The sequence below is a fragment of the Rhopalosiphum maidis genome, chromosome 1 (assembly GCF_003676215.2).
Source record: "Rhopalosiphum maidis isolate BTI-1 chromosome 1, ASM367621v3, whole genome shotgun sequence".
Taxonomy (NCBI): domain Eukaryota; kingdom Metazoa; phylum Arthropoda; class Insecta; order Hemiptera; family Aphididae; genus Rhopalosiphum; species Rhopalosiphum maidis.
The window spans coordinates 71,642,943-71,659,704 of NC_040877.1; the positions used below are offsets into that span (position 1 = coordinate 71,642,943).

General features: G+C 30.7%; 1 protein-coding gene across 3 annotated transcripts in view; it reads right to left on the bottom strand.

Annotated features, from left to right (window-relative positions):
• Window positions 1-16,762, bottom strand: part of LOC113549705 (solute carrier family 26 member 10-like) — a 77,932-nt gene that overhangs the window by 21,312 nt on the left and 39,858 nt on the right. For all 3 annotated transcript variants that reach the window (XM_026951136.1, XM_026951137.1, XM_026951138.1), the window contains one exon: window positions 6,926-7,041. In XM_026951136.1, the coding sequence (XP_026806937.1) occupies window positions 6,926-6,938 (13 nt within the window). In that variant the 5' untranslated portion in view covers window positions 6,939-7,041. Of the gene's footprint in view, window positions 1-6,925; window positions 7,042-16,762 lie in introns of those variants that run through there.

A 16,762-nucleotide genomic window follows, 5' to 3' on the forward strand; every position in this document is an offset into this window, starting at 1 on the left:
GACACAATCATATTACCCACAATACGGGTATTTTGATGTTAATTAGTAATTAGTCAAAGTATTGGACATACGAACGAATTACTCTCCATTTGGTATATTTTTGGCAATTGAGCAAAGTATGTAAAATGTTTAATTCACAAAGTTCGCGCTGTTGTGTACACAGACTATAGGCCATGGCGATTGGAGAAAAACATTTTTATTTTACAACAATAAAATAAAATATTGAAAATCTATACATTTTAAAAACTTGTATTATGTCAGTCTAAAACTGAATAGTTGTTGTAATGAGAACTAGTTAGGTAGATACTTAGTATTGATATGAATTGCATTTAGGAACACGAATTATTAAATTCCATTGGACACGGCGAGTATAAATTGTTATAAAAATGAAAAAAAAACTGTAGGTACCGCGAATCGGTCCCAAAAGTATCAATTTAATCCTGTCAGAAGATGTAATTAAATTCATTTTCCTTACGCATATTAAAATAATAGATTGAATACGTTATCGAACGTGTGCTTATATAATATAATATGGCGATTCACTTCCCTTGTCCTATTTTAATCTACTTTTCTTTAATTTTAAACTAATCCATATTCTAATTTTCAATTTTTTTAGTTTATATTAAAGAACGTGTTTTTAAATACTTACATTTTGTATGCCGTTAAGGAATGTCCTGTAACGATACAAATATATATATATTTCAAATGATAACCATTTTTTTTCCCGTAAATATATATGTTACGGTAAAAATTCGAATACCGGTTAAACCTAGAATTTACCGGTAAATCCAAGGTTTCGCCGACTACTGTTGATAAATGTCCGAATTTCGAACATTTGAATGATCTTTGTAGTTCGGACTTTTACAAAGGGGATTTGGTAAATCTTAGGATAAACAATCAGTGTTAGTAAAAGTCCAAACATTTTTACCAAATTTATTAATTATTATTATTATTTAAGTATATTAGGTAGGTATTACATCAATGACTAATACAATATTAGTTAGTATATTATATTATTATTATTATTATTATTATTAAGTACTAATGCAAAAATTGACATATTAAATGTACTGGGTACATTTATTACTAGTATATTATTTTTATTATAATTAAATTAATTGTATTATTAAATTATTTATTTGTACAGGCTTGGCTACTGTGACATATCGAGTTACACAATACATTTTTGGATCGGCATTTACATCTGTTTATTACACATTTTTTTAAACAATCACACCTTATTAGTCCTTGTCCACCAGTCAAAGACAGTTGCGATACTGCTTGTCGAATACCAATTTCATTATCTGGTGTAATTACCGATTTTCAAAATGTTTCTTCACATAAGGTGAACTGATTGCGAGTGAACAGTTGTGAGTGTTCCCGCTTTTGTACCCAGGCGATAAAAATCTCATTTGGTATGTATAATAGTTTTAACAGTTAGACCTTTTTTGGGCATACTGTTCCCAAAGTCAATATTTAAATAATAATAATTATGATTATCAAAATAAAAGCCGATCGCAGTTTAGTTGTCATAATATATAACAATAATATAAATGATCTAATATATTAAAAATAATAATAATTAAATAATATACTAGTAATAAATATAACTATTACATTTAATATGTCAATTTTTGCATTAGTACTTAATAATAATAAAATAATATACTTACTAATATATTAGACATTAATGTAGTACCTACCTTATATACTTAAATAATAATAATAATTAATAACTTTAGTAAAAATGTTTGGATTTTTACTAACACTGATTGTTTATCCTAAGATTTACCAAATCTCGTTTGTAAAAGTCCGAACTACAAAAATCATTCGGGATTTGACCAAACGATGTTGTGTATCCTAGGTTTTATCGAAATCAAATGTTCGAATTTCGGACATTTATCAACAGTAGTTGGCGAAACCTAGGATTTACCGGTAAATTTTAGGTTTAACCGGTATTCGTACTTTTACCGTAACATATATTTATCTATATATATATATATATATATACATAACAAAATTCAAACCAGTAGTAAATGATTAATTTTCATGTACTAAAGGTAATAGGGTTTAAGATATTATGGGAACTACTTATGTTGGTTTTATGATAATGGTAATTAATATTAGCATTTTATAATAATTTATAAAAATTAAATATTACATACTACTTTTTTATTCGATAAAATATCATGATTAATGATCTTATGAGTTATTATTCTTACTCCTGCATACAAAATACCTACCCATTTAATACTTGAAAACTACTCGTTAAAATATTTCGATTTAAATATATCAAAATTATCAAAAAACGAAAAAGCGTGATATAATTTATCAAAAAAAAAAAAAGAAGTTTGTATCATAATAGCAGACGATAAATAAAACATTTCTAATAAAAAATTATTTCGAATAGGTGTATTATCAAAGGATAAAAAGGTAAGTGAGAACACTGTTGGTGAATCATCCTGTATATAATATATTATATTGTACTGTTTTGCATTGTATCTATATGTAATACGCGACCGTGTGCTGTTACATTGTGCTATCGACGAGATTTGCATATTGAGCACATGCGTCGGAGGAGCTTGTAAAAAACGACGAAAACGCATAATACCAAATTATGACACAGTGCAATCGTCGTGCGTGCCTTGTCGAACACGAGAAACGACCGCACTCGTCAATTGCCCACCCGCGCACCACACCTTTTGAAATATCTTTTGACGGGCGCGGTGACTTTGCGGCAATAGGAATTATTCTAGTACACGCATATACAGTCCCGTTTGGGTAAACTTTTCGCCCGACATATTTCTATTAAACCCCGTCAGTGGTCTGTGTTTATTCTCTCGGCCTTTACCCCTCGTCTCGTGTCACAAAACTCGCATAACAAACTCGATTTGCATAATTTCGCCTTGGTCCCGGCCATCGATATATAAAGGTTTTGTGCGTGGCTTACTCGCCACGTCGTCGTGATGATTAGGTTTTAATGGAGTTATTATATTGCGTTTACACTGGCTCGTGACTTTTGCAACTTCCGCCGCCGCAGCAACGGATGTCGCCGGCGCGGTAAATTCGTACGGTCGCCGGTCGCTCTGTGTATGTGCATGCTGATTCATCCGAAACCGATCCTTCCCACTTCACCCGTTCACTACACTAATAGCAATCAACCACGTGCACTGTACAAGTTCAGAATTCCAGTCGTTCTATTAAAGACGGATCAGTTGCTTAGCAGGAGTTTCTCTTCTGTGCTCAGTGCTAAGTCCCATTTAATAACCGTATGACGAATGATTGAAAATCTTCAAATATATTAGTACGTTTTATCATAAATTTATTTCAAAATTAAAAACTTATTTACGTGAAAAGTAAGAAAAATGATTTCCTAAAATCCTAACGGAAATTGAATTGTTAAAATAAAATATATTTAAATATGTCGAGACTGTTAACCGGTACAACCTATCGGAATGACGCGAAAATAATGAGATAAATTGTAAAATAGTATACAATACATCATACATGGTATTTTTAATCAAGAATTTCGGTAAACGATTGTATGTCTTAAGAATACATAAATACATAATTTATTAGTATAAAAATCATAAGAATCCTCGTGTGGTTAGAAACATTGATACGTTACATAATTTAATTTTAGAACAACGGCTTAAACAATTTGTGAATTAAAAAGGTCTTTAGAGCTCATCCCGGAAACTCGTTTTGTCGTATTTAAAGACCTCCGGGCGCGCGTTAAACCCGATGTTTTTAGGGTTACGTCAGTTCTACTGTACAATTCGTTGTATAAATCATGATGAACAGTGGCCAAATGCTAATGACATTGTAATTGCGCGTCCGCATTACATATATACACACTCTATCGTGCTTGTATGTGCGTTTATACATACAATATAATATATTATACATGTGTGTGTGTGTGTGTATACATCTGTCTTTTTTTCTCCATAAACGCTACCAACAATAATTTACTATAAACACAACCGTAATAACAATAATAATAATCATAATAATGACTTTACGAGTGCGCGGCGTTTCTAAGGGTTTTGGACATTTCATAACATGTGGCTCTTCTGTAGCACCATTAGCGTGGATCAAGGGCCTATGATGGGACCGAAAATGTCATTATCATTAGAGTTCACGGTCGTTAGTATTTCCCATTAGATCTCCGAACTCACGGGTCGTAACGTTTCGAGTTTTTGACCGCTCACACCCTCAAACTGGTGTGTTAAAGGTACTACCGTGCCGCCACCAAAGTCGACGTTATTTCCTGTATAATATAAATTGATTAAAAAGACTCGTTGATGAGTGCCATCGAAATTATCTCACGAAACTATAGGTAAGTATACCAGACTATCACAAAAATATATTTATATGTTAAATCGATTATGTAATTGAATGTGCGTATACAGCAACCCTAAAGTCAATCCAACCATAATATCATATATAGTGCTTTAAAAAAAAAATGTTTACGGTGAGAAAACAAATTACTATTGTGATTGTCAAATTAAAATCGTATTACGTGAATTATACGGAAAATGTTATAATATTTTGAATCCAGAGAAAAAATATATCATATGTTACAATACATGATCGTCAAATTTGTATGAGTAGTTTAGACTAGCCACGTGAAAAATATACATTGAACAGTGAAATTACTTAATGACTTTTACGTTTTAAATTTATGTGAGAAAAATAGTATACATACAACAAATAACAATACAAATATATATCATATTGCATTTCATCTATTCAAATAGCTTTGTATTATATACTTTATTATTTTCTCAGAGTCACTATAAAATATGACTACTGAATGATAATAATTAAAAGTATAATCTGAAAACAAAGAAATATCGGAGATAATGTTACAATAAAAATATTGTAACACAATATATTATATAATATATATATGTGTATATTATAAATACGTGAAAGATGTATCATATATCATTGTAAGCGTGATTTTTAAACGATTACGGATTATGGATCAAGAAAATAAATAATTGCATTATTAAAACTAAATTGTTTTTTACATGAAACATTTTCATGGAAATTTAAAACATCTTAAAGAAGTAGCGCTGAGTATACAATATAATTTATGTGTATAAACTTTAAAAAATCATTTTAAAATCAATTGTAATGAATTTACTGTTAACATTATCAAAAGTTTAATCAAAATCCATACCAAAAAAAAAAAAAAGATTAGATTAAAACAATTTGAAAATTTCCTGACTTTGATATCTGTCGTTAAAGTTTGAACTTCATGTACTTACTGCTGAGTTATACAAAAGATAATGAGCGTAATATGATGTATTTTCAAAAATTTTAAACTACTGTAAGAACTTTTATGAGAAACCCAGGATTATTATAGTGTGGAATATTGAAACAAATAATCTTTTCTAAAATGTATTATTTAACTACCGTATAACAATACGACGTGATTCTTATCAAACAACACTCATTATTTTAAGATCTATTAATGTTTTTGAAAATATTGATTTTACATAATTTCAAGTTGGAAAAACAAATTTATAAAAACTATATAGTTTTTAATATTTTTTTATCGTTGTGTTTTTACATAAGAATCAAAATTCGAACTAGTAGTTTAAGAGTTATAAGTTATAAGAATTATAAGTTTTAGTGTGCGAAACGGAATGATTCGGGGATACCACGAAATATTTTGTTCTACTATTCCTCAGACCAACATTTGAAATACTTATAATGTATAAACTACTCGTCCAAATTTCAATTTGTATGTACCAAATAGTCCAAAATACTCCCAAAAGTAATCTGCTGAGGAATATGAAATTAAACATTTATTTTTTCATTCAAAAAAGTAAAACAAAGTTTATTATAATAAAAAATAATAACGTTTTTAAAAAACTTAAATAGATTTTGAAATAATGAGTGATGCCTTGCTAATTTGGCCTACTATTCCAAACACCAAAAAATAATCATTGGCAATATTCTCTCAGCTTTCAAATACTAAAGACTATGTTTTATTTTTGATTATACATAGGTAACTATACTATCTATTTATTAGATTCTTTAGTAACTAATCGAGGTTGAATTTTTTATATAAAATCGTACACGTAAGTAATTCAATGTAAAATGGTATATGTTGTGTATTTTTTTGATGTTTTACTTTTTCTATTTATTTCAAGTATAACACAAAAAAGGCGAACATTTAGTTTATAAGAAGAAACGATCATCATTCAGATAAGCAATATATTACAATGACAACAATTAATAATGATAAACGGACTAATACAACAATTACAAAATAAAGTATCAACTAAACATTTTCGATCTGCACTTGGTTTGACGGAGATCAAAATATTTAACATAATTATAAAAAATTAATAATCTATTTATAGTGATGACTTAAGCTTATAATAGTATGATTATTTATCGGTGTATAGAAAAAGGTAGTAGAAAGAAGGGTGTACAGTATTATCATGTATTATCAGTTTTACGCTAACAGACATCTCTAATATTATGTAGTGTTATAATTTTCATATACTCTGGGGAGTACAACAAAGTACAAACGGATCAAATTTATAAAAATAAGTAATTAATAATGAAATACAAATATAAAATTGTATATTAAATCTAATCGAAATGTCTAGTAAAATAATATAAATTCTATTACTAAACAGTATAGTCTATAAATAAAAACAACAACATTTTTTTAAATATAAAGTACCATACACAGATAGACAATGATAAATATAAGTTATTATTTATTTGTTTAATAATAACTGTAAATCATGTGATCTGACTTGGTATTTAAAAAATACGAATTATTGTTTTTTAAATAAGATTTGAAAAATACATATTTCTATTATTTTAAAGATGAAAATTAGGTTTAAATATTCGTTTCATTACTTAAATAAATAAATGATTAATTTTTAATACTCACGGGTAAAATGCATGGTGTGCGTCCTTTATATCTGAGGTTTTCGTAGCTGCATAAATTTGTGTAACGTTTTGACTAATGTATAGGTTTGGTTTGAAAATAAGACTGACGCCGATAGCCTAAATCAAAAGTAATGAAAGAGTAAGTACAATGTCGACTAATTATCACTTTAAAACAACTACCAGTCATTATTACAAATAAACTGTCATTAAAATTGTATAATTACTAAAAAAATAATAATAATAATAATAATAATAACAAATACTATAGTTATTAATTAGAACATTATACGTATATACTTGTAACAATTGATGCATACTTTCAGTTTTAATTAGTCCGAAAATCCGTTATAGGTTAATGTAAAATGATTAAATAATTACTGCAATACATTAGTTTAAACATAAAACGACCATTAAAGTGAATATAAGTTTCAACAAACATTTCTGTTTTCTAAAATCTGCATTGCGTAATAATATCTATAAAAAACGGTAGTGAACCTTTGATGTTAAAAAGCGCTGTTATTGTTTTCTAACGCCAAATGAATTTTTTTTTTTTTTTTACGTATCGAATGTATTTGTGATAGAATGTTTCTGGAACAATAAAACGATTTTTTTATGGTCAATATGTATCATATATTATGTATGATCACGATTTTAATAGGTATATTTCTATTTTTTGGACCAAAAAAAAAAAAAAAAAAACAAACGATAAGCATTAATTGAAATGGAACAAAAAGAAAACATTAATTAATATTGCCGTACTAAAATCATTTATATAATATACGTGCTCGTGTGCGTGTGTACGTCGTATTGTTTTTTCACGGTCTGGCTCGGCGTTTTTTGATCCACGCAAAACTCGTTGAAACTATAAACGCATACTTAAAACTTTGGTGGTTTTTTTTCTTTCCTTTTCGTCTGTCCCATCCGATTCAAGTATAATTGATGCAGTATAAAATTAACGACCGGCGGAACAATGGAATTCTTGATTATCATATGTTCGTGTATAATAATAATAATAATAATAATAATGCATAACTGTCTTTCTCTCTCGTGCACGCGTCATCGTAGACACAAAAAATAAAAATTACATACTGCGCCCGACAAAATGCTACTGGCGAAATTTTTCCCAACTGTTATATAATCGTATATTTTCCGTTTTTTTTTTTTTTTTTGTTTTAATTCAAACCGTCAATAATAATAATTATTATAACAATAAATCGTATTCAGGGTCGTCCCTTTAAAACAACGCGTTGCCGGCCACCGGGTAATTAAACAAAGCCGTCGAACAATAATGATATGCAGAGCGTACACATATTATTATTATATAAATATATATGCGCTTATGCTTATAGAACGGTTTTTCGGCCGGTACAATGGGTAGAGAGGTATGCGGCGTTTGATGTTTTTTTTTCTTTATTTTTTTTTTTTTTTTTTTTATCAACAGCGCGGTATCGCGCGTTCAAACAACGTCGAGGGGTAGCGTTTTCTTTTCATCTTGCGGTCGAGAGATATGCGTCCTACACGGTGGAAGTTTTGTTTTCATGTTTTCGTCTTTGATTATAATTCGCTTTTGTACGTACACCGAACGTCAGTCGATCGAGTGGGTAGAATATAACGAAATGCGGTTCAGACCTACCCTATTAAGCTTTATGTCTATACCTTTAAGCCTATAATCTATATATGTATAGTGTCGAATTCGCAATGTATTTCAAGGCGTCTGGTTGAATCGAAATTACTCATTTATGTTCGTTGCACGAAATTATATGAATATTAACGAACCCGTTGGCATTCTTTCCAATCAAATATTGAAATATGTTATAATATTTTATCGTCTGCAGATGTGAATACCGAATACCCATTGTTCGACTTGTATAATAATTGTATATGCTATTTAAAGCAGGTACCGATGTGCCTTTGAACAAATAAAATATAGTTCATTCGATAATATGCATTGCTCTCCCCGTTTAAGCTTGTTACTCGAGTTAAAACAGAAAAACTGCGCTTTTCTAATCTAACCTCGCGTTTCACATAATCTATGTCATAATACTGTAATATAATATTGTACAATTTATTAATATTATGTTATTACGCGAGTGGGGATGACGTCTGCATTCGAAACATTTACAATTGCTTTTAAGGTTACGCGTTTGCGTTTTGTCTGCATAATACGAATCATTTTACTCACCGTTCGGCGATTGTTTTAATCACGATACTATTCGCATTCGAATCGACCGTAAAAAAAAAAACACGCACACGGCACGAACAATAACGTCAAGTGTGGTAGCAAATACGCACCTTTATCATAAATGTACCTAGGCCGTCCGCCTTTTCGATGTTACGAATTACGACTGTTGTTTTAATAAAACAATTAATTGTAATTATACGGTTCTCGGGCCTCTCGTAACAATAAAACTACATACAGTCGTAAACGTCGAGCCAGAAACCCGCGAGTGGATTTTGCGTACATTTCTAAAGAGAAGTTCCCGGCGTTATTAAACTAACATTGTATTATTATCATCATATCAGCATAAGTACCGAAGTATTACATATATTATAGGCACATACTGCGTGTATTTACTATTACAATTATTGTTATTATTTTTTTCATCGACCGGATTTATGGCAGATCGATTAGGTAGGCGCTTAAACTGTTATTCGACATGACAGGTCATAACAGTACTGTTGACAATGCAATGGCTGCCTCGTTAAACGAGCATAATATTAAAATTAGTTTATTTTCCATATCGTACAAATAGAATAGAACATTCGACTGAATACACTTTGATATTTCACTTTATCGTTGTAATTTGTACGTAGATATCGATAAATAAAATAATCTCGCAGAAAAAAAAAATGTTTGCATTTCACTGAACAATGCACGTGCGCACGCCAATATACCAATATACCTAATATCATAACGTCGCATACACACTTATCTGTAACTCTATAGTCGTTTAGACATATATACCATCTTTATACGCATTACATATTATTTTGTTTTCATTTAACTAGCCGATATACATATACACACAGGTACTGTATATATACGCTTATAATGTCCATTAAGGAAACACGGATCCGCTCCCACGTTTAGTCATGTTCGCATGCAGCATACATCATGACTTTTACTTCTCGGACCATATTTAAATATTATATATTTAATAAGCGAACGCGCGTAACTTGTGTGCACAGAGTCTCATTGTGTCCCGGAGACGTTTTGTTGTCCTCAGTTTTTCGGTGCGTGATTGTTGTCATAGTATACGACGTTATAATTTACGGTTTGGAAGTATTATGTTTTTTTTCGTCCCCGAAGAAGTACAGGTTTGTTACCTACTCCGTGGTAACGACAATCGTCATACCGACGCGCCGTACCGTATACATTAAAATCGGAGACTTTAATAGTCACAGCTCGGTCTGGGAGACATATTAAAAGCCAATTAGATAATCCTACACCGAGATAATAGGGGAGTCGACAAACCAATCTAAATAACACGCTACCGAATAAACTGCGATAAGGAAATTTATATTAATGGTCGATTGAACGTTTTTCTTCTCTTCGCATCACATTAATTATTATATTGTACGAAAGAAACGACATAAAGTAATTAACAAACCGTGCAAAGTCGATGGACTTATTGTGAATTTAAAACAAAACATAAAACGGCCTTATAATATTATATTGTACGCGTTGTAAATTTATAATGACAACTTTTGAGATCGTCAAAAGTTTCGAATTCGCTCACCAGACTCTCTTTTGTCGTTACCTCGCGTTTAATATGGATTTATTCTAATTTTCTGTCAGTTTAATTAATTTGGCACTCGTTCAGCAGGTTAGCACAAACGTACAATTGACCACAAACATGCACACGATTTTGCGCTGTACAATTTACCATTTCCACAACAATTCGTCTCTCCGAGTGTATGTAAATGAATGCAAATGGTCACACATTTCTATTTTATGCGTTTGTCTCATTCCTCCTCCGTTGAAATTTAGTTCAGTTTCTTTTTATTTATTCCGTTTGTTTAAATAATTTATTAAGGGGATTTTGTAATTTATCACAAGACTGTTAGGTCGATTCCCACATAATGATCTGTATACGTAAATCCGAGTGTACTCAATTGCTCAGGTTTTCGTTTTAAAATGTAATATGCAATTTAAAGTGGAAATATTGTCAAAGATACTTCAAATCGTATTATATTATAATATATTATATATAATAATATTATTATTTTATTCAAAACGCATATTGAGTTGGTATACAGTATTTTATAAATTGTTGACAGATGCAGTGACGAATTCATAGGGGCCAGAAGACTAGAAATCTTATAACGTATTAGTATGTTCTCAGATCTATTCTGTTTAAAAAATACAAAGTAAATAGTTAATATCTACCTAATAAGAGTTTTAACATGATACGTAGATCTATTCAACAGTATGTAATAATGTTTATTGTAATAACTAATAACTAATAATATGTGTAATAGTTAGGTTCCTATATTTGATAAATCAACCTGTGTTTATATTAAAAGGTTAATCCAATGCCGCCGGGGTTACCCGTGTATATAATAGCGACACTGGTTAACTGAATAGGTATATTTATTATTATTATTATTATTATTTTTTTACCGAGGAATTAATTTTGCGATTATTAGTTTTAGAATTCTGGTTTTGTAATCCAATGTTGTATTTTAATCATCACATACATTCCTCGTGGTTGATGCGATCAAAAATTTAAACAATGTCTAGCGTTATCTTTGTATCGGAGGAAACATATTATTTCCATGACAACGACTTTTTAATTCAATAAATTGCTTAGATTTTAAATCGAAATAAATGTTTAAAAAATATCTAAACGTGTTTGCTATAACCATATGTGTAACCGTTATTTTATTATTATTATTAATATTTAATGTTTGTTTTTATTCTTATCCGACGTCATTATTTCTCCCTAAGTCCGACGGTAGCCGATTTCGACACAATTATCAATGAATTCACGTCATACTGTTGAACGCTATCAGCAATTTGCCGTAAATTGATCGATTGATCGAATTGCGTAGAATGCTCTAAAATTTATTGACATCGTGTAAATTTCGCGCGTTTACCATTCGAAAGCAATAATTGACTGACCGTGGTCTCCGCTATCGATCGCGAGACGCGAACAACCGGCGCCACACTAATCTATTTGGATTGTTTTTTTCCCGCTCAGTTTTATTTATATTATTTTTATTATTTTTATGAAACACACGCAATTTATGAATTGGCGTGCATTTAAACGTCACCGTCTTATTATTAATCTACGTCTGTCCGCAATTCCACTGTACGTTACGACTTATAACCGAACAAAATATGTGCACATATACATAATATTATACACGATAAATTACGTTGTTTACAAAAGCCGATTACTGTATCAATAAACGTATATATTATAATATTCACGTTCTCCCATTTGAGTCATATATTTCACAGATGCATTGTACAGTATATAATGAATGCATCGCGATCCATTTTGAACAAACGGTTAGGTATGTCTTGTGCGTATACGAGTACTATACGACATACGTACATAATAATATAATATATCGAAAAAAACATAATTCCTCACAGTATACAATATAAGGGACGATTCACCGAGCATGCCCGCCACCCCCTTTTTTAATCGTGCAGTTTTCCTAATCATCTTATTTTCGTAATACTTAAATATACTTATAGACATTAGAGATTAAATTATTGCAGAGAATTTTCGTGTACTATTTATTACAAAGTGTCTGATGGAGATACGAAATTTTTTTTGCCAAATGAGAGCCCTCCCCCCCATTTTTTGCTGAAAATAATTTATCAGATTTTGGATACATTCACTATATACGAAAAATTGAATGAGCATGATAAAATTCCTCTGCAGTATGTAAAGTACCTACACAGTATGCACGCGCACAAATCTATAACCCGCGTAGTCATAAACACAATATCTATATTAAGCCGTTTAGTTCAAAACGAGAGAGCATATATATTTCTTATATATATATATGTTCACTTGATCTTTTTTTTATTCTTTCGTCCGTTTCAAAGACTCGCGACATTTCCTGCGGGGATCTGATTTTTATCGCACGAGCTTTTTACGAAAAACTCTCGAACACGATCACCCTGACGGACAAATTCCATTGATTTATCGTAAAACATGATATAGACAAGCGTTAAAAAAAAAATATTACTACGATAACAATAATGGCCGTATAATAAGGGCATCGGCGTGCAGACACCGTCTCGTGCGTCACTCTTGTACGTCTCCCTTAACTCGAATGGACAATTTCATTTGTAATAATTCGGATGTGTTTGTGTGTGTGAGGGGAGGGGGTGGGGAAAGGACGGTGTCGACAGTGGCGACGAGTGGTGCAGACGGATATCCCGTGACATGATGGATTAGACGGCGTCATAAAACGGGGTGGCTGCCGTTAGTCGTGGAAAAACAACAACGCGGGTAATTAACTGTTGATTTACGCCGTTGGCACATTCGGAGATTGAGTGAGAACTGCGCGCGGAGAGGGAATTGAAACTTGCTGGGTAATTTATCACGTCCGCGCGTTCGAAAAATTAAAAAAATAATTATTATATATATTAAACTTTGATTAAAAAAAAAAAAAAAGAAGAATAGAGAGACGAGAAAAAAAATTAAATGTGATCGCGTTTTCTTTTATCCTTCGTTCATTAGTAATATTATTATGTTAACTGTTATTATAGTCACGTGTCGAGATCTACCAATATATTTTCTAGTGTATAGTGTTTAAACAGAAAATTAACTAATACAGAGAAAATTATGTATAAAACGTATACACAGTTGTAGGCTATGTTCCAAAGTCAATAGTTTTTTTCTTCTTTTTTCAAGTTATCTTTACCGTTGAAGTGAAAATTTTTTTAAAAATTATATGACAAATATCTATAAGATGTTTTTCATTTACAATAATTAGTTACATTACACGGCTGACCGTCGTGTAAAAGAATATATATATATCATTAATATATAGATAGATTAAGACTTATCGTAAGGCAATTTATTGTAATAGAAACTAATCATCACGAATTAAATTTGAAATAATAATTGACGACGAAAAATATTGTTGTTAGGACCTATATTTGTATAATATTCCTTTTATTAATATTATTATATACGCGTAAGACGTAACACCCATCCTCATCAACAAGAAGCAAAATCGATATTTTTCACACCATATATTTTTTTTCAATAATATTTTTATTTAAATCCTTAAATTATAGTTATACAACATTTAAATATTATACTGTTACTTGTAAACACACGTGTAATGATAATTGAGATATACCAATACCATAAACATCATAATATTTATTGTTATTGCATATACCTTTTCTTTCTTTTTTTTTTCTTTTTTTTAATTTAGAGTTAAGTTATTACTTCACTTCAGTACCTACCATTCTTTTTAGTATTTATTTAAATATTATTTAAAACAACCAGCAACAACAACTATTTTTGTCCAACTAGAAAACAGATATTATAACCTAACTAACATTAATATTCGTGTTGAAAACTGGTATGTATAAGTGTAATACTATTCGGTGAAATCCATACCTTAAAATCCATATAGCGCTTTCAATTAAAAACCCCTATATAAAGTTATGTGTATGAAGGCTAACTATACAATGCGTACTATAATTTATTTATAATAGATTCGGTTTCCTCTGTATATATATATACATAAACATAGTTAGTAAACTCTATGAATAGGTACAAGCCGTTACAATGTAATTACTAATATTTATTAGTAGGTATTTTATTACCTCTCTATAATCGTCTGTTGCTAGTTGTCGACAATAATAATACGCATTAAAAAACGTAAAAACGAATAGGACGTACATCGAAAATATTCGATCACTATATTATTATAATTTTATAACGTATATACATATATACTATATGGGTACCCGCAATAACATAGGTAGGTATTTTCGATTGGCCGTTTCACGTGCGTGTAACTGCTACGCCGCGCCGCCGTCGTTATTTTATATTAATTGCACCGGTCCGTTGGAGCTAATCAATTAATTTAAAACCGTATAGTTTACGATAAATAATGTTATGTGTTTTAAATTGAATGGCATTGTGTCGGTTAGACGGATTTCGTGGCTGTGTGGCCTCACGCCGAGTTACTCGCATGCCAAGGTTAGAGGCTGCGCACACATAATAATAATAATAATAATAATATAATGTATACCGAAATATACGGCAACGCACGGCCGAACCTGTACAGTCTCCGCAACACATCAGCCGTATGTATATTATGTGGTGTATACGCACTCGTATCACGTCGTTAGCGTAATAGTAATGTGTAACTGCAAAGAGTTTATCGAATGTTTGTTTCTCGCGAGAGTCGCCGCCGCGGCGATGGGTTCAACGTATCCACAAAACTTCGACGTCCATTTAAATAATACATAATGGAAATTACTGAATCCAGAATAGTCTCGCAACACCATTCCAGTTATTTGCATATATAGTGCATATAGTGCGGGTACACCTACACACGTGCGTGTGTGTGTGACGAGGATATCTTTCTGTATTGTTTGTAATGCATTTTGATTTGCATTGTTTTTTTTTTTTTTTTCAGTGAAAATAGAATAACACAATAATTAATTTTTCGCATCCGGTCAAGTGCGACGACGCAATAGCAAAACTAAATCGCCGTTTTTCAATAGCCATACCGAACGCCGTTTTATTCGGTTTTATTTTTTTTATCGGACGAGTTGAATTATACCGGTCAACCGGGTGTGTTTTATTATATTGTCAATATTATGGGTTTCGTTACGATTGGATTTATTATCACTTGGCAATGCGACGCCGAGGAAAACTCTTAGAATCTTTGGCGGACTGGGTGTACGCGACATATTGGATTGTATACCTATACAATATTGTTGTAAATGTAATAATTTGCTGGTTGGCAGCGGTTTAAATGTAGGAGTAAACGCGACGTCCACAAATAATAGGTAGGCACTAGATTATATCGCATTAAACGTACAAAATAGGCACACAAAAATACCATTAACGAAACGATAATGAAAAACGGCCAAGTCGGAACTATATTTCACCACATTTTGTTAACAAAACATTCTCAGCAACCAGTTTCTGACATTAATCACGAAAACACTTTAGAATAAATATGAATGGCTTTCGGTGACTCTTCAATTTATTTTCACTAAAACGCCGTTAGTAAAATAATTATTTTAATTAAATGCGGTTAAGCATTGACAAAACGACGTCAACATGTTAGTATAACCGGTCGTAAAATCAAGTTCCTGAAGCAATTAAAAAAAAAAAAATATATAGTTATGTGCTTAGTTAAACAGTAATAACTAATTTAAAATAATATTATTGTTTGATCATTGTATTTTATTTTTTATTTAAAGGGGGTGGTATATTTAATTTTAACCAGTTCGTATACACATCCATTTCAGACCATTCATACATTTAATAAACACGATTTTATTTTTACATATTTATTCAATAATTAAAATTAATTATCTTATCAAAATAAAATTAATTTACTCGAGTATAATAATTCCTATAAAACGCTAAATTAATTTTCATTAACATCTGCCTTTTTTAAAGTTTTTATACTAATCTCAGGCAATGACGAAAATAACCTAACAAATATTTAATTTGAGTATAATAATGTAAAGTAAGTGCATTGCACAGGAACAGAAAGTGATGCACAGCGCACAAAGCAACTCTAAATCCAAACTCCACTAAAGAATATTCTATTGGATTTCGATATTTTATTCTGCGACTATTTTGTACTTTAGATACGATAGAACGAC